The sequence below is a fragment of the Sphaeramia orbicularis genome, chromosome 9 (assembly GCF_902148855.1).
Source record: "Sphaeramia orbicularis chromosome 9, fSphaOr1.1, whole genome shotgun sequence".
In the NCBI taxonomy this organism is placed as follows: Eukaryota; Metazoa; Chordata; class Actinopteri; order Kurtiformes; family Apogonidae; genus Sphaeramia; species Sphaeramia orbicularis.
This window is the reverse complement of record NC_043965.1, coordinates 52,666,330-52,686,213: the sequence shown is the minus strand read 5'-3', so window position 1 is coordinate 52,686,213 and position 19,884 is coordinate 52,666,330. Positions and strand designations below refer to the sequence as shown.

Here is a 19,884-nt window from a genome sequence, read left to right as displayed (position 1 = left end):
CTTGCTGTGAGGCACGAGTGCTAACCACTGCACCACCATGTCGCCGTATCTTGATTTACGAGTTTAATTTGTTGCATGGCCGAGCTCGTAACTCAATTTGCTCATACGTCAAATCCATTTTCCTCATTGAAATGAACTGAAATGCCATTAATCTGTTCCAGCCCCCACAAAACCGCCCCAATTTCACACCTAACTTATAGATAACTTATACCAACAAAAGCTCAGTGTGTTGTCCATGTCATAGCCAATAAAAAGAAAAATGTTGGAGAACAGCTAGTAGTTATTCTGGTTCCTGCTCCTCTATGTCTCTGCTCACCACGGCATCTTTAGGAGTACTGACAGGTTCCTCCTGTCAACCCCATTTTTATATAGCCAACCAGGCGGCTCCAGAGCAGTATATGGCTCTTTCATCCCTCTGCTGTGGCTCCCTGTGGCTTTTGAAGAGTAATAATGAGTATTAATTAATTTTAATTTAATTTATTTTAGTTAGTTTGTTTTTTAAATATATTTCTAAATTTGAAGATTACAGTGATATTAGTGATATTATTGCTGCACAGCAAAGTCAGATGCTGTCTAGAGGGGAGGTGCTGAAATGCTGCATGTCTGGAAGAGGTGAAAAAAGTGCAGACCCATGGTTAGGAAAAAGAAATTTGGAAAATAATAAACTGAACAAAAAGTGCACAAAAAGATCAAGTTATGAGTGCAACAGAACAGAGCTGCTTCCATGGCGAAGTAACCACATGAAGTGAATGAGTGAGACGCGGGATGCTGGGCAAATGTTGTGCCAACTAGCGGCTGTGTATCTGAAGTTCACTCATAACTCGGAATTTGACTCAGAACTCAGCAAAAAATCAACTGAGCACTGGCGTGTACCTCAAAAAATTCAAGTCAAGATATCACTGTACTGTCATATCATTGCTCACATAGCTGGAGGCATTATGTGTGTCTGATAAGTGTTTCTTAATTTTCTTGCAAATATAATGGGAATAATATTTTCAAATTGGTGCAAAAGTGAAAAACAGCTGCTGTCATCTGGAAATATGTTAAATATGCATTACGGTGCGACATTTCCTTGCTCTAAATCCTTATCCACTCACACCTTTGTACTGCATCAGCATTTCCAAAAGTAGTTTTAATTTAAATTTGTCTTTCTTCTCATCCTAGTTATCACTGCTTACAGATTCTATAGCTTACACTCTACTTCATCCTCTAAATCAAATTGTATGTATTGATTTCAGTGGCCTCATATTTTATTTGTAGCTTCTTTGCAGTATTGCATAATAAGCAATTTGACTGAATAGTGTATTGTATATACAACTACGAGACAGCAATCGTGGTGCATACTGAATGAAGAACAATGGAGGCTTTTAATAATAATAATAATAATAATAATAGTAATAATAATAATAGTAATAATAATAATAGCTATACAATTACAGAAAGTTATTTATGAATTTACAAAATATAGGCTTCAGACAACCTCATTGATTTCTTTAGTTGTGTTAATACCACTAGTATTCCTCCTCGGTTTTTAGCTTACTGGCCGACAGGCCGTAAACTATTGTCGTCATGCGGCGTCTGTCGTCGTCGTCTGTCATCGTCTGTCATCGTCTGTCATCTGTCGTCCGTTACAAAAATTTCAATCGTCTTCTTCTCCGGAACTACAGTTCCGATTGACTTCAAACTTGGTATACACCTTCTTTATGATGATGTCAACAAAAGTTAGTGAAATTTTTTGGATCCGGATCTGATTCTGGATTTGGTGTGACTTTGAAAAATTTCCCCATTATAAGAGATAGGAAGTGGATCGATGCAATAACTCAGTAAATATAAATTATATCAAGTTGAAATTTCTACAGTCCAGCCCTGATGGGGAGATGACCAAAACATAATGGCCACATGCTGATCAGGATCTTCTTCTGGATCCGGGAACTTATGGAAAATTTAACATGGGCTCTTATGGGGAAAAAATTTCAATCGTCTTTTTCTCCCAAATTCCAGTTCTGATTGACTTCAAACTTGGTATACAGCTTCATTATGATGATGTCAACACAAGGTATTGCAGTTATTTCAATCCAGATCTGATTCTGGATTTGGTGTGACTTTGAAAAATTTTCCCATCATAACAGATAGGAAGTGGATTGATACAATAAATCAGTAAGTATCAATGATATCAAGTTGGAATTTGAATTTTTTACAGATCTGATTGGAATATGACCAAAACATGGGCTATTTCTGTAATATAATAAATACACATAACTGGGTGATAATAAATGGCATCTGGATACATTTCCCAAAGCTTTTAATTTGGCCGGTAAGCTACAGGGCCGTTGGTCCTATTTTTATTTATTAGCGTGAGTGGTGTTTGGCATTAGCTGGTTCATTTTAGCACAGCTTTGACTGATAAGTTCCTTTCACTGCAGTGGTACAAACTTCTTACTTCCTGGTTGGCTTTCAGTATGGCAACTTAACATGTCCTCTGGGTTTTTATGCAGTCCAATTCTTCAGTGATAGAAATGAACTTACAGTATGGAAAAAAAAGATTTACTCCGATGGGTGATTTGAACCTGTGCTGAAAGTCGCTGGTATTTTATTTCCAGCTTTAATTGAGTATATGTGTATAAACTCTCATGACAGAAAAATTTGTTTCAAATGATGTAATATGTATCTTACATATAATGTAATGTATAATGTGTCCCAATTTTACTGCATATGACAATAAATTCTATTCTATTCTATTCTATTCTATTCTATTCTATTCTATTCTATTCTATTCTATATACGTAAGACAACTGCTCTGCCGAATATGTGCAAAAAGTATTTACTGCTACTTTTTAACTTTTAATGCATTTGGAACTTTCAGGGATTTTGGTGATGGACACTTGTGTTATAACTGTGTATTAATATCTTCTCTCTGCTGATGTCTTTACAGAAGCGGAACTAGAAGTACCCAGGACTCTGGACTCTGTGGTCAAGCAGGTCAATGAGACCATCCAGCACCGCCGCCGCCGTGATGCTGGGGAGGACGACTACAATATCGAAATCCTGCTGGGAGTAGATGACTCAGTTGTTCGTTTTCATGGCAAGGAGCATGTGCAAAACTACCTTCTCACTCTGATGAATATTGTAAGTGGTAACAAGTGTTTTGTTGGTAATGGAGTTGATGTAAATGCTACAATGTGCCTTTTACTCTATTAGTGTACTGTACTGTGGAGTTTGACTTTAGAAATCTTTCTCATTAACAACACTCTGATGAAACACGTCTGTCACTCCCCACATAGCAGCTTGACTAACCCAACTGACAGAAAAAAGTCCCAACATATTTTGTCTCAGGAGGATTGGCAACATTTTTTGAGTTTCCTTAAAGGGCAGGAGATGGCTGAGATTGCTGGTGGCCATAGCTGATCAGTGGTGGCTGCTCGTCTTTCAGAGAGGGGAAGCTCATTGTCGGCTTACATCAAAAAAATTGTCAAGTTATTTAAACATAAATTTGGCCCTCCGTTGCTTGTGATTTGTGTATTTGTGTATTTATAGTGCAAGAAGTGAACAAGTAATTTCATAGTGGTTTCGCTCATGATTTCACAAGCAGAATGCGCGATGGTATTAAACTGAACTCTGTCAAGTGAAAGAGTGTATCTCAAAATAGCTGTCAATCAAACTGGATTCAGCCTTTTGACTGATCCTCCAATAAGCATGTGGAAGCCTGGCGTCCAGCCTGGCCGAGGTCCACCCACAGCTCCATTCACCCCCAGAGACGCTGAGCGTCCGGGAGCGGGACAACATCGTGGCATTTATCCAATTACCGTCCAGTTTTGAGGCAATGAAAAAAACTGTTCCATGAAGTCCCACTGAAGTGCATGGACGCTGAGCTTCTATGGGCAAATGCATTGACCATAGATCGGATGAGAAAACAGCACAACGGGAATGTATGAGAAGTTAACATTGTGTCCGTTGATTTGTGATGAAGCTGATTCTGACCGAACTCGTCTTTGAGATGAACGTGTTCTAACACATTTGTAGTCAATGAAATGTCAACACAACCGTACATATTTGACCATTTAATTTTCATAATTTTAGGGGAAGCTGAGCTTCCCTTGCAGTCTTTGAGAAATCGCCTCTGTAGCTGATTATATCTAACTATAAAACATACCCCTGCTGGCTTTTGCGATTTGTTCACCAGAACTAAAACGATAGGGGCCCTCACAGCTTCTAATCTGCTATTTCACACACGTTGTTTGTAAGAGATGGTGTTGATTCGTCAGTGGTAAAAACTACCTGTCTCCTGTTGGTCTTCTGTTGATGTTCAGACTTTTGACTGATGATCCAGAAAAAGAAACACTCACATTTGGCTGCAAGTCGATTATTTCTGTTAAGAACATGAGTCGTTGTCCACACCAGGATCCCAACAGTGTCCTCTGCAAAACGTAGCAATGTCATTAAACTCCATAGGTATTATCCTGCCTTCTGTGTACTTGTGTTTTGTGTGACTTTGTAGTTGTACCTCTGCAGGGATGTCGAATCAACATGTTCTTCAGGGGAGTCAGGCAATCGATTCAGAACCTCATTTGCCTCAAGAGTCTTACAAGAATTGTACTGTTTACTCATCAAGTTGTCACAGATGCCACAAAAAGTGGTGGAAAATACTGGCCATGTGTGGCACCATTTGCTGCTTGTGACATTACTTGTAATGAGACATTTTCATACAGATGGAGAGATAAGCCAAATAGTTTGACCCATTGTTTTTGAATTTTTTCTGTGGAGGAGTCTTTCTGAATGCTGCTCCTCAGTCTGCTGATGATCACATGATCAAATGTCTCTAAGGATTAAAGCCACACACACGTTATTTTGGGCTGCACAATGTCTTGTTTCAGCATCATCACTGGGATTGTCATGTCACATGACACTCACCACAAATTGAAGTGTGACTTTCTCCATGATTTTGAAAGGAGCTACAAAGTCAGAATCAGGCTGATAGGGAAGCAGGGAATGGGCAGGTTGTGGATGTGAGACAGGAGCCGTACAGGGTCGTCAACAGGACAGAGAATCACAAAACAACTATGCAGAACAGCATGAAGGGTAACAACAGTTCTGTGACTGTCTCCATCAGCAGGGTCACTGATGTGAGCAGTGGCGGCTCGTCAGTGTGAGACAGGTAGGGCACCACCCTACCTGTCTCACATGAAGAAGACGACAATAGGAATCACCAAAAATAGTTTTACAAAAACTTTAAAGAAACGAGCAATACATGATACAGCCCATGAGTACCATGTATAATCTGCATTCAAGTGTAGGTTTTCAGTGGGCAGTCAAGTGACGAGTTTCCTGTTTAGTGTGCAAAATCTGCACCTGAGGCTCTCCGTTTACCATAATATGCTCTCGTTTTAAATGGTTCATGCGCAGTAGACCCCCTCCAATACATGATATAGGAGAGCCTCAGGGTGCAAAAGCACCACCCACAGGAGTGAATGTCACATCCTGAAAAGAATCAATACCTTCCTCAGAAATGCAGTCAGTTAATAGGTCTGTAGCAGTGGCGGCTGCTTGTCTTTCAGAGAGGGGAAGCTCATTGTTGGCTTACATAAAAAAAATGGTCAAGTTATTTAAAAATAAATTCAGCCCTCCGTTCCTTTTTAAGAAAATGGTCAGTGACCTTATCGTACCAAGTAAACAAGAAAATGCTGAAATTATGTTAAACTGAAACAAGGAAGTACAATGAGTGTGTTTTATTTACAGTGTAAGAAATGAACAAGTAATTTCATAGTGGTTTCTCTCTCAGTTTCACAAGCAGAATGCGCAACGGTATTAAACTGAACTCAGTCAAGTGAAGGAGTACATCTCAAAATAGCTGTCAATGAAACGGGATTCAGCCTTTCGACTGATCCTCCAATCAGCACGTGGAAGCCTGGCGTCTAGCCCAGCCAAGCTCCACCCACAGCTCCATTCACCCCAGAGATGCCGGGCATCCAGGGGCGGGACAACATCGTGGCATTTATCTAATTACCGTCCAGTTTTGAGGCAATGAAAAAAACTATTCCATGAAGTCCCATTGAAGTCCATGGACGCCGAGCGTCTACGGGCAAATGCATTGACCATAGATTCTATAAGAAAACAGCACAACGAGAAGTTATGAGTTATGAGAAGTTAACAACATGGAGTCCGCTGATTTGTGATAAAGCTGATTCTGAACGAACTCATCCTTGAGATGAACGTGTTCTAACATATTTGTAGTCAATGAAATGTCAACACCACCATACATATTTAACCATTTAATTTTCGTAATTTTAGGGGAAGCCGAGCTTCCCTTGCAGTCTATGAGAAATCGCCACTGGTCTGTAGGTAATACTACTATTATGTGTACATTAGGAATGGGAAGATTATCCGATACATATCAATATGCCGACACGCACAAACACGATCCAAGTGCATCAGTAGAGAAGCTGCAAGTGAATGAAAAGTTTGGAATGATATCCCGATGCATCTGTTATTGAATGTATTGATAAAATTAGATTCGTTCAATAGAATGGATTTGTACTTGCACTTAAAAGTGTTACTCTTTATTTGGGTAAAGTTTATCTTCAGACCCACGTTAACGTGGGCTGTGGATTCGCAGATGTGTACACTACACACACCAGTATGAACTCCATGGATGCACTGTGGCATGGGCACCCCGAATGAATACCGTAATGTCTGTATCTGAATCTGACAAGACTTAGAAGGGAGGTGACGACTTGTGGTTTCTTAACGCATACTTTTTACTATATCAACTGCACTGAATACTGCCGTACATACCAGAGATATTTCCTTAAACAGACATACATATTTAACAGTGCATCCCAGAATAGCTTGCACTTGTGTCTCTTGACGTTACAGAACCTTTTTCTGCATTAACTACATTACAGATACATTATATTATAAATTGATTCAGCGAGGGAGCAAGAAGTTGAGCGTTAGAAACATACAGAGAAATGACTTTGGAAACAAAGTCGTAAATTTTTTCATGTGACTGTGTTAGGCACGTGTTCTGAAATTGCACAAAAGCCACCTGAAAAGTCATGGTCTTATTTGAGAAATAAATAATCAAGCTCATTGAACTGCACTGCATATTTTTTTTTTTTTACCAGAATTAATTTTTTGAATCACAATGTGCTTAATCGCTCTGTATCGTGATTTGGGTGTGAATCCTATCGTATCACATGATGAGGTGCCACACATGTATCTTTAATATGTTGGATCAGAGATGCTGTATTGAGATGCATATCATATCGGCCTGACAACTAAGATTCCCAACCCTAGTGTACATGTAGCAGGGTAGCTCAGTAGGTAACACTGCTGGCTTTAATCCAGGAGAGTGGGGTTCAAGTACTGGCTGGAGTGGTAACATTGACATTTTTTAACCCTGACATTTATATTCTGTTTTGTTAATGTTATGTGATCTAGCCACACTACCTTCACCACTGGTCTAAATGCATTGTCCATACTATCAGCAGAAAAGACACTTGTCAGGGACATGCCTGACTTTAACAAACAATAGAGTCATGAAAAAATGTGCATGGATAGGTGAAACTTATATATAAAAAAATAAATGACTGAAAATACATACTGTGTAGTTTTAATTTAAATTAATATTTTAAAATAGTGGTGTATGTGCTTTGGTGTATCCTAGTGGTGATATGTGGTTGTAGGACATCTGAAAACTGACTTACATACTGCATATAATTTCAACAGCCACCACTGTATGTGACTGAACCACAATGGCCTAGGTTGTCATTGCACATACAAAATAGGAGAGATGAAAACAGATAATAAACAAGAAAAGCACTCGGAGAGCGCAGACCTCCACCAAGGCCGATCAGTGGGCCCCCCCACCCCTGATCATCACTAAAATTTAATAATTTCTTCCTTGTGCCAGTATCAACATTTCCTTAAAATTTCATGAAAATCCGTCCATAACTTTGTGAGTTATCTTGCTAACAAACAAACACGCACACACACAAAGCAAAGTGATCACAATACCTTCTGGCGGACGTAATAAATAGCACTGAAAGACACACATTCAGATATTTAAAAGTAATTGCTGCGCTCCTAGAGTGGATCAATAAATGAATGCTTACTGCACATGAAACCAAAGCTTTACACACATTACATACTTATTGAATACTTAAAATACAGTTGCACTTGTTACACTCAAATACTTAATGCATGTAAGAAAGGAGAGGTATTGCACTAAAGCAGTGGTTCTTAACCTTGTTGGAGGTACTGAACCCCACCAGTTTCATATGCGCATTCACACATTTTAACACACACCCATCACCTAATTTCCATCAGGCTACAATAGAAATGAATATTTACTGCAAATCAGTGTGACTTCTGCTGTTGTCGAGTGTGTGTCTTGACCTCCGCCGAACCCCTGAGACTGAGTCACCGAACCCCTAGGGTTCGATCGAACCCAGGTTAAGAACCACTGCACTAAAGTGTAAGTTATATTCATTATTGCATTTGGAGGGAGTCCTGAGTTCTGATGGTCCAGGGGAAGAAACTATTTATGAGTCTGTCTTTTTATGCTCCAGTACCACCTGACAGAGGGCAGGAGGTTGAACAGGTGTTGTCCAGATGGACTGAACTTATGTAGCGCATTTTCTACACCTTAATGGTGCCCAAATCACTTTACAGTTCCTCACATTCACCCATTCACATACACATTCATACACCAGTAGGTGGCTGCCAGGCTCTACTGGGAGCAATTTAGGGTTCAGTGTCTTTCCCAGTCAGAGCCAGGATTTGAACCGCCGATGCTGGGTATGGGCACTAGGGCAGGCATTGTGCAGCTGATGGCTGTCTGAGCAGTGCAGCAATGGCTTATTGTTGGGATTTTCTGATCAGATGATATTTCTTTGTCTCAGCCTGAGATTTACGAGGCAGCCATGTGTAAGAGGAGGCCATCGATGATAGAGTTAGCCATCCATCTAGTGGCACAAATGATACTCCTTGATGACCTGTCAAACTTCCCTTGTGAAGGCAATGTCCAGATATAACTTCAAAATCTTTGTCATGAGGCAGTACTAGGCAGTATGAGATTAGAACCGATAATAATTTAAATATTTAGGTTTTACAGTCCTGCATCTTTTTTGTCTGACCTCACCTGGCCTTTATTATATCTACTTTATTATATCTTGCTGAATTCAAATACAATATCTTGAATATAATGATTTGTGTTTGCATGTATTGTGCTTTTTAAACCAAATTCAATTCAAATGAACCTCAAGTGAATTAGGAGCACTGAATGCATTTGGAGCTTTGAGTCCTTGTTGAGGACACACAGACAATGCTAATCCCTGAATGGACGACACTACTCTCAGATGAGATTCATTCTTTATTTAAATCAGGGGTGTCAAACATGTGGCCTGGGGGCCAAATGCGGCCCGCCAAAGGGTCTAATTCGGCTTGTGGGATAAATTTGTAAAATGCAAAAATTACACTTAAGATATTCACAAAATTTTAGTTCAGGTTCCACATACAGACCGGGAAACTTATAAATACTCACAACTCCAATAAATAAATATTTTCATGTAATTTTCCTGTATTTACACTAAAACAAACTATCATTTCACAAAAAAGCTTAATATTTTGAACAAATATGAACAACCTGAAATGTCTTGAAAGATGTAAGTGTAATTTTAGCAGTATTCGGCCTATTGCTAAAATGTGTTGTGTGTTTGTAATTGTCCACTGTGATCTGTAAGTTGTAATGAACACATGTAAATGACAAATTGATGCATAATATTGTTAAAATTGCACTTAATTTGTCTAAAGAAATTTTAGGTTGTTCATGTTATTCACATTGTATTAAAGGATAGTTTGTAAACATTTTCATCATTTAAGGAAAGTTTGGAGTTGACATTATTTAACAATGTTATTATTTTATTGGTCCGGCCCACTTCTGACCAAATTTGGCTGAATTTGGCCCCTGAACTAAAATGAGTTTGACACCCATGATTTAAATGCTATGAGCTAGACTGACAGGAGGGGCAGGACTGGACGGAAGTGAGTTGCAAAAAATTGTCATGTTCAGTCCTGTGTAAAAGTCTTTGGTCCACGTCCATGTCAATACAAAACACAATGAGGGCCATTCTATTTCTTCCTAATCTGTGTGTTACACCAGTAAACTTAGTCAACTCATCGACTAATGTGAATGTGATAAAGTCATACAGTGACATTACTGTAAAAGCCCTATGAATGCATTCTTTTCTGTTGCTTTTGATATCAATACAAGACAAAATGATGGCCATTATATTTTTTCCTATTCTGTGTATTACACTAGTAAACTTAGCTCAGCTCCCCATTTTATCAACTCTACTGCTTGTAGAACCCGTGGATTCCAAGGGGTGAATGCGGTAGTTAAATATATTTGTGATAATTCAGTATATTGAAGAACTACTGTATGTTCATGTTGTACCAGCCTGTGTATATCAGAAAAAATGATTTAATCCTAATGTTGGAATCAAAAGTATTAAATGCTTAGTTGATTGTTAGAGAAAATTAAGATGTCTAACTTGATGGCATTAAGGCTCATCTTTGTTTTAATGTCCTTTACACTATTGTATTTGATTCACCATAATATAGTTAATGTAAAAACTGTAATGCTTGCACTGCACATATTACATAATAGGATGCCAGTTAATTGCCCATATACATATATAATATCTAATGTTGTATATGTAGTGTTCTTCCACAAACCACCTGGGTAAAATCAGCATCTGTCTTCATATGTGAGTCCAGAGTACAGTACTGCTAATATTGGTCTGACTGACTGCACAGTAAATGCCCATTACAGTGCACATCAATGTGACACCATGTCTGACAGGTGTCACATTGGACATTGGCAGCCATGAACTCATTACTTACTTCAGTGTCAGTGCATAGATTAAATTCTTGAAAAGTGGTCCTGAGAGTGGTCCTTTCTAACTAACTGGGGAAGAGACACTAATTGTATGGGTCTTTCTGTTAAGAAGTAAGTCATCACATATGACAGTGTTGTAGTTTATAATGAGACTACCCTGTTTCAATATGCCTATTTGACAAATTCACAGCTTTAAATAAGTACATAGCAAGTTGATGTGAAGTTCCTATTTAAAGCTGGGCATTCACTCTTCCCTTGCCATGGACCTTGATAATGGATTTTAATGTATTTTATAATCTGATAAGAGCAAAGTATAGGATGAACCACAACAACATAACAATAAGCTACAGTGTCCTGAAACTGCATGGTTTCAATCATATGGTGCTGAGATGGCATCTGATTAAAGCTGAAAAGACCAGTGGTTTGTAACCTCGTAGACACTCAAAGTAACTTGCTTTCTTCGAAATATTCACATCATCCTATAGCTATATAACAGATTTTTTGTTCGGTGTGGTTCTGCACATCATGACACATGACTGGACTGATTGTTCTTTTGTCTATAGTACCTGGAGCAAAGGTACAAATGGGAAAAAAAAAAACTCTCTAATGATACAGGACATAATTTTATTGTTTTTGTCGTCTCGTTTCCTGTTTTATTTTGGAAGTTCTGTATCCTTGTGTGTTTTTTTTTTCCCTGTCTTTGAATATCCCCTCCATTTCTTCTACCTTCCTGGCCACGCCTCCACTGACCTGCAGTTTTCCCTCTGGCGCTAGGCCCTGACCAAGACTCACCTGAATCCCATTTCCATTCCTTCTCTGCTGACCTACATTTACACTCTACATTTTTATATTTGTTCCACAAAGGTGTATTAAATTATTTCAAATATCTTTTCTCTTTATTTTCTATCTTTTCTCTTGGTTGCACTGCTTCCAGTAGTGCCTGTGTTTGTTAGAGTGTCTGACCAGCCTCTGGAGCTTCAGATAAATGCCAGTGAACATGTTCTTTAACTAGTAAGATGTCCTGTTGGCCACGCCGGTGATCAGGCAGGCATATAACATCGCCATTTTCACATCATTTGATTGGAGAGTCAAAGAGTATACTAGTCAGAGCTAGCTCAGCTAGTAATCCATTTCTCTAGTGACTTGTATGAGCTGACATATTTTGGTCAGTACAGATGACCAGTACAGCAGTCATTGGAGTCTTATGCTACATTCAGACAGCAGATCTTAAAGCACAATTCTGATTTTTTGGTGAAATCTGATTTTTTGTGAGCTCGTGCCTATTACACATTAAATGCGATTTCTATAAGCTTTGAGTATGAACTGAATGTGACCCTGAAGTGACCCACATGCGCAAAAGAGGTCCTGATGTAGTACATGACCACGCAGGCACCACTGTTGCCAACTCCTCAGTCAGGAGAGTGGCTATTGGCTGTCCTATAAGTCGCTAGAAGTTGCTAAATGATGTCATTGCCCAATTCGCATATATGTCAATTTGCATGTAATTGTAATGGACGCTGTAGGAGAGAGGAATAACCTCATGGGAGAAACAGAAAGTGAATAAAAAACACCCTAAATATGTTTAGAACTACAAATGAACATTCTTCTGTTGATTCTTGGTTTGCTTGTTTTTTTGTTTTTTTTTTAAATTTTGCTTTTGAAATAAGCCATCACAAAATAACTTCATGAGTAATGCTTTGTTTTTAGACCCACATTATATAAATCATTTGTGTCCTTTATTGTTAAATGATAGAATATAAAATTTAATCAAAAGACTGTTAAATGGGGTGGAATTGCTAGCTCTATCTAAGTCTTGTCAGTCACAGCAGCACGTTCAGTTTGATTCCACCTAATGCATCACTGAACAACACAGGAAATCATTCCACCCTGTGTCCATCAGCCTGTTTAACTCCACCTTTTAACCACATCATTATAATAATTACAGTGACTGTGTGAGTCAAATGTAGTAATTTACTGTAGTGTGACAGAGAAGAAACTTTTACATTTACATCCCACTCTCTGTAAGTCAGGGTGGGATCAGTGGCAGCTTTGCGCATGTGCGATTCATTTGCAGTGCAGACGTAGACTGGTGTGGGTCTCCTCTCTGCTCCGAGTCTGACTGTAGCTCTGACTGCTGCGCCACATGAAGCTACCGTGAGACTGACTGCCTGTGAGTGCTATGAAATGGGGGAGGGGGTCATGGCATCACCCACTCCTCATTGAGGACAGTGACTGCAGAACAGTATGTGCTTTCACGTCAGAGTCTCCAAAACACCAGAAAATTCTCCAACAACACCAGAAAAAGTCACTAGATTTGTTCCTAGTCACTTTTGAAAAAAAAAAGTTGCCAAGAGGGTTTGAAAAGTCACCAGACTTAGTGACAAAGTCGCCAAGTTGGCAACAGTGGCAGGCACGCATTGTGTTTACGGAAGTAAATATGGAGGCATCTTGTCTTCACTTGTTGTTGTTTTTTTCCCGCCGCTCCTCATCCTGTGATGCAGAATTGTAACGTTTGTCGCATTTTAATGACATAAAGGTCGGATAAATGCGACCTGGCCGTTCAGACTGAAATCCCATTGCAAAATATCAGATATGTATCGGATTTAAGGCCACATATGAAAGTGGTCTGGGTCGGATTTGAAAAAATCAGATTTGTGCTGTTCAAACTGTCTTTAACAGATTGGATACAGGTCACATATGGGCAAAAAAAAATGGCTTTGGGCCACATTTACTTGCAGTCTGAATGTAGCCTTAGTCCCAACACTATTCTAATTCTATTATAATATGTATTCAATGTGAACATTATCACATAGTATAAACATACTGCAAATGACTGTCAGATTTAATACATTTGATATGGAATATTTTACATAAAACTAAATGTCTGATTTAAGTCCATAACTTGGCATATCTTACCTATCACTTTTGTCACCATTTTGAAGCAGGGTCTCATTTAAGTAGCATCTCATCACTGAGTTGGAAGTCATGTATTTTTAATCTTATGTTGAGTTAGAACTCCTCACATTCACATACATTGTATTTCATATATGAATGCACTCATTTCCAATCACCCTTAAGGTTTTATGTCATCACTGCTAAAAGATCTGTTTTTGTAAAGAGAGCCTTCCATGTTTAATTTAAATTGCATTACAACTCTATGTCCTATCGATGTCTAATGTTCAGTTGCCACTTAGTCTTGTGACACTGTGGATGTCATGTTAAATCCCCCCAGGTGTTTGTCTCTGTCTCACTGGTTGCCATGGTTATCGGGTCGTTGAAGGTGTTTTCCAGTAGAGGTCCCCGCTGCTGTGTCTCTGGTCTCTGAATGCTGATAACTGACACTGATAACAGTGTGGGCTTCCAGCACACTATGTCTGTTTATCTTGATGAGTCTGGCTCCGCCTCTCTGTCTGCTGGTGTTCCGGTCTCTCTTGTTCCCTGGCTTACTCGCATCCAGCGCCACAATACCACTCTGTTCTGGTCTCATACCCACTCAACTTCTTGACTTTTATTTTTACCGTTTCCTTTTCTTGTCTTGTCTTTCTTTCTTTGTTCTTTCAGATAGTTTTCAAATATCCTCCTTTACTCTTGTATTTCATTTCATTTCCATCCTCTTGTGTCATCTAATCTCATGCCCTCCTTTACCCGTCCACTAGTCTGACTTCCCTTTCCTTTTCCATCCTTTCTCATAACCTCTACCATTTCTGTGCATTTGCCTTTGGTTTTCTTCAACTTTTGTCTTTGTCGTTTCATCTTGTCTCTCCTCCTCGATATTTCCTCGTCTCCTCCTTGTTTACTCCTCCTCTCCTCACTTCTACACTTGGAGAATGTCTTAATATCTGTCTCTTTTCTTGTCCTGCTCTTGCTCTCCTGATTTTTCTTATCTTCCCTCTTTGATTCTTCTTCTGTCCTCTCCATTTTCCCGACATCGTCTCTTCTTTCATAACTTGTTTCACCTCTTTCTTTTCTCATTTTGTCTTTTTTAATTCCTTTACCTTTCAGCTCCTTTCATTTTTCTTAGACTCCCTGTCTTTTTCTTTTGTTCATCAACCTTTATCTACCCCTCACACAAACAGAATGATTAGAACATTTCCTTTATGTATTCATGTGCAGATGTCTGTTTATGTATTGTAGTCAGCTCTCATCAGTTGACTTGGATTTAGCCAAATAAAGGAGGAGGAGGGGGCAAGATATCTGAAGTCTAACACTAGAAAGAAAAATGGCTTAAAATGGGAATAAAAAATAGAAAAAAAAAATGCCATATAGAAACTTGAAAAAGACTTTGATTATTAAATATGGATGTTATGGTATACAGATTTTAGGTCCTCAGGCATTTGCTTCATCTCCTCATAACCCTGTCTTCTTTCCACTCCTTCTTTGCCCTTTCAGTCGTATTTTATCCCTGATCTTCCCTCTTTGTTTTCTTCTCCCACTCATCTTCACCTCTACCTCTTATCTTCTGTCTGCTGTTGTCTTCCTCTTGCTCTCTTCTCTGTCTCCATATTGTATCATTTTCTGAATTTCCCTCTTTTCTTCTTCTGTCCTCACAATTTTCCCCTCACCCCCTTTTCTTTCATTATCTCTTTCTGTCCTCTTTTCATTTCCTCTCCTTTCTTTTCCCATTTTATCACCTTCTATTCTTCATTACTCCCCACCTTCCCATTTTTCTTCTCTTTTTCCCTATCTTCTCTCTCGGTCATCAACCTTTCTCTTCCCTATCCCCATCCCTCACACAGACATACTGATTAGAATGTAATTTTGCTCAGTTTATGAGAGCACAGATAGTTATACCGTATGCGGCATGAGTTAGTGGTCTTGTACTAAGCCTTTTCTTTGGCAAGATGTCTTAAGTCACACACTGTGTGAGCGCTGCTTATCAAAACAAAGACAAAAGTGGGAAAAATGCCAAAATGTAAAGAAAATAATGAAACGTTTTTTGAGAAAGACATGATATTGTTAAATAGGATCTCAGTCTTACAGTTAGGGTTCAGGTGTACATACAGTTTGTATTGCATTTTGGGCACATAAATATAGGAACAAGAAGATGTTCTGTTTTAGGTGCATCCTAGTAGCATACACATTGGACACAGTCCTTCTGTTTAACCCTAACCCTGAGTTAAGATTAAGATTCCCAGCAAAGAGAGGATGTTTGAATATTAATTCTAGCGCAATATTACGTGGAATATCTTACCAATTCAAAGGTCTTCAGATGAGATTGTTTTTCAAATGAAAAACATGTTGACAAGATTGCTTTTGTAGTATGTGTTTCTGGTATGTTTCAGTTGTATTTCTCAAAACATAGTCAAGAAGGAAACCGTATGATTATAATATATTCAAGTTTAACTGATAGTAAACACTGAAAGCTTGTGTCATGACTCAGCCTTTATTTTCCTTAGTTCATATCTAGTTGCTTTAGTTGTAGGGCCTGCAGGTGCTCTGTTTCCTGTGTTTCCTGCACTCACATGGGGCGTTGCTATAAAGCCTGAGAGGCATTCAGCCTCTGGTCAACTACGCTCGTTTGGCCTGTGTTGCTGTACAGTCCAGACCTTTTTTTCCCTTTGTTCTTTGAGTTGTTTGTTATCTGGACAGGTATGGTTTCAGTTTTGAGTTTTGTCATTTGGTTGGATTATTTTGCTTTCTTTTACCACTTATAATGCATTTTTGGTTAGCCGTACTTATTATGTTTGGTCCTTTTTGTTATGGCTCTGAGCTAGGCCATGACAGCTTGTTTTGATTTCTAAATTATGACTTAAAGTTGCAGTGATTTAGGTGTTTTTTTCTTTTTCTTTTTTCATAATATACTTCCCTGTTATGTACTAGATAACTAGAATTTGGCCTCCTCTTTTTGTTTTCAGGTGTATAAAATGCACCTTGTGACATACTCTCTACTTAATCTCAGGTAGGGTGCTGATGCAGCTGTAATTGACAGCTGTAATGTCTTGTTCACTGATCAGGCTCAGTCAGTTGTGACTCTACTGTTATCGCCATCATTCCACACAAAAGTCAGCCTAAAGCATATTTTTCCCCACAGTGATGTGAAAGGGCTTCAGGGTCATCTGTATTTATGTTCAGTCTTTTGATTTGGACAGGCACATGCACAGATAGACCCCTAGTGGTGAGACATTGTGAGGGATGCACGGAATAGTTCCTAAAACTGGGGGTGGGTGGGTGGGGGGGTGTTTCTCCGCAAATACTGCAACGTACCTTACCTGCCTCTCTCTCTATCTCTCTCTCTCACTCTCTCTCTCTCAAATTTCACTCAGTACTCACGGGTGGATGTACAGCTGCAGGCACCAGTGCAGGTAATGACAGTGTTAGTGCAACTCCCTGACGTTGTCTGGTGCTAAATTTACCATAACATTAGCGCTGCTGAAAACATTACATTGCTACTGGCCGGATGTTTCCTAAAAAGCAAACAAACAAAGAAACAAAAAAAAAAAAACCCTCATGAAATCCATGATTTCAAAGCCTTGTTCAGCTGTTTACTTCAGTGGCCCAGAGGTGCAACAGCCCAAAAAATTATCCACTAAAAGATTGTGATCTACCCCTTGAATAAAAATACACTTGCATGAAAAAACTATCTCCAAAAAAAAAATAAATAAATAAATAAAGTTTAATAAAAAATACATTTGCATACAGAATGAACAAAAGGAAAAGTGCTCTACTATTATTGAATAAACAGGAGAGGAACATTCCTCCTATACAATCACAATTTACTTTTACCCCTGATGGTTTTACATATTTGGGAATTAAAAGAACACCTGACATTAATAAGATTGTGCCTACAAATTATAACCCTGTTTTACAAAATGTATTGGAATCTCTAGAGAAATGGAATGCATCACCGATTTCATTGATTGGACAAATTAATATTATTCAGATGTCCATTCTGCCAAAATATCTATATCTTTATCAGTCTATTGTGCTCCCTCTTCCGGCCACCTTTTTCTCTACATTAAAGAAAAACTTTACAAGATTTATATGGAGCAATAAATGCCCAAGGCTACGTCTCTCTCTGCTGTTCCTTCCATACAACTGTGGTGGGCTTACGCTACCCAATCTGAAACTTTATTACTGGGCTGCCCAATTCAGCACAACCACACAATACTTCTGTACCACAGAGGCCCCATCCTGGATAAGCATAGAAAACTACTCATTAACATTACCAATACAAGTATACCCTTATTCAGCACAAACTAAGATGTTGGAAAAAAATACTCAAAACCTTTTTCTCAGAAATACTATATCTGTTTGGCACCAAGCTCACCACTTTTTAAACAAATCTCGTGGGCTTTCATGCTTTTAACTAATCTGGGGGAATCATAACTTTAAACCTGGACAAGCTGACATGAGATTTAGATGTTGGAAAGAAAAGGGATTATGTAAAATAAAAGGTCTATATAGGGAGGGCTCTCTAATGACTTTTGAACAATTTGTGGACAAATATGTTCTGTTATTATTATAATAACGAGGCAGGGAGTGAGCTTATCATGAACTTTACTTATGACTCTGGTTCAGAGAACTTCTGGGTCATCCCCATCCAGCAACAACTCTCATTGGTCACTACATTACACGTCAGTTAACCCCTTACACAACATCTCCCCCTTTTGAGTAAGAACAAACAACTCTCAAACAATTCTCTTATATTGATTAACAATGCACCTTTGTTTTCCTTAGTATAAACAAATCTTTCTAAACTACAAAAAAACTCCTCAAAATTAAACAATAACAATACAATGTGTGGCTTTCTTCAGTTCTAATAAACTCAAAATCACATTTTTTTTTTTAAATAGCTTTCAAGTCCAGTACAATCCAGTGTCTTTAAATGTTCATTCTCATAGGCGGACGTGAGAGTCTGCCTGATCTTGTGACATATACAGTTGTAGTATGTTCAGGTGCATGTATGCTGTGTGTATCTGCATTATAAACAGCACTGTGAGAACCAGTATCATCTGTGGTGGAAGCCTCTTCAGCAGATGATGGCTGTTGGGTGGCTCTCAGATGTGATTGAGTTCTCCTTAACAGTCCGTCATCTGTTTTACCAAGGTATGACCTTGGTGCTGCTGTCTGCTGCATAACTGTTCCATAAGCGTTCTCTGTGGTGACCCACACGCTCTGGCCTGGGATCATCTCAGGTTGGTGACGTGCTCTGTGGAGCTTGTTGTAGTGCTGCTCCTGTTTTCTCTTCCTTGTGTCCTTACAGAACTGTTTGATGTTGGGCCAACGTGGAGACAACAGTTTGGGCAATTGTGGAAGAGGGGTTTGAATTTGTCTGCCCATGAGGAGCTGTGCTGGAGAATAGCCATTCTCCAGTGGGGTGGCTCTGTAACTGAGTAAGGCTTTAGCATAGTCAATTCCTTCCTTCCATAAGCCTTTCGTAGTTCCCACTGCTCGTTCTGCTTCCCCATTGGCCTGTGGATATCGTGGGCTACTGGTTAAATGAGTGAAACTGTATTCACTAGCAAAGTCTTTGAAGAGGGCACAGGCATACTGTGGCCCATTGTCTGACATTAACACCTCTGGAACACCATGTCGGCCAAAGATGTTCTTCAAGGCTGCTATTACTGTCCTGGCTGTTGCCACATTGAGGTAAGTAACCTCAATGTATCGAGAGAAATAGTCAACCACTACAAGGTAAGATTTCTTTTCCCAGATGAATATGTCTGTACCCACACACTGCCACGGCCTTTCTGGTACAGGAGTAGTCAACAGCGGCTCTCTCGGTGTTGTTCTGTGTTGTGTACATGTGGGGCAGTTTTCAACTTTCTGGCTAATGGCCGCTGAAAGCCCTGGCCACCAGACTGATTCACAGGCTCTAGCATGACACTTAACTATACCTTGGTGGCCATGGTGGAGGATGTCAAGTGTGTCTTCTCTAAGTGAGTTGGGGATGACAATCCTTTGTCCTTTCAGGAGAAGATCCCCAGCTAGGGACAGATACTGCCTCTCCTTCCAGTAAGGAGTGATGTCAGGTGGAAGATGGGCTT

General features: G+C 39.2%; 1 protein-coding gene across 1 annotated transcript in view; it reads left to right on the top strand.

The window, feature by feature from the left end:
- Positions 1-19,884, top strand: part of adamts3 (ADAM metallopeptidase with thrombospondin type 1 motif, 3) — a 414,286-nt gene that overhangs the window by 182,721 nt on the left and 211,681 nt on the right. Inside the window, exon 5 of the mRNA XM_030144543.1 lies at positions 2,933-3,126. Within this exon, the coding sequence (XP_030000403.1) occupies positions 2,933-3,126 (194 nt within the window). The remainder of the gene's footprint in view (positions 1-2,932; positions 3,127-19,884) is intronic.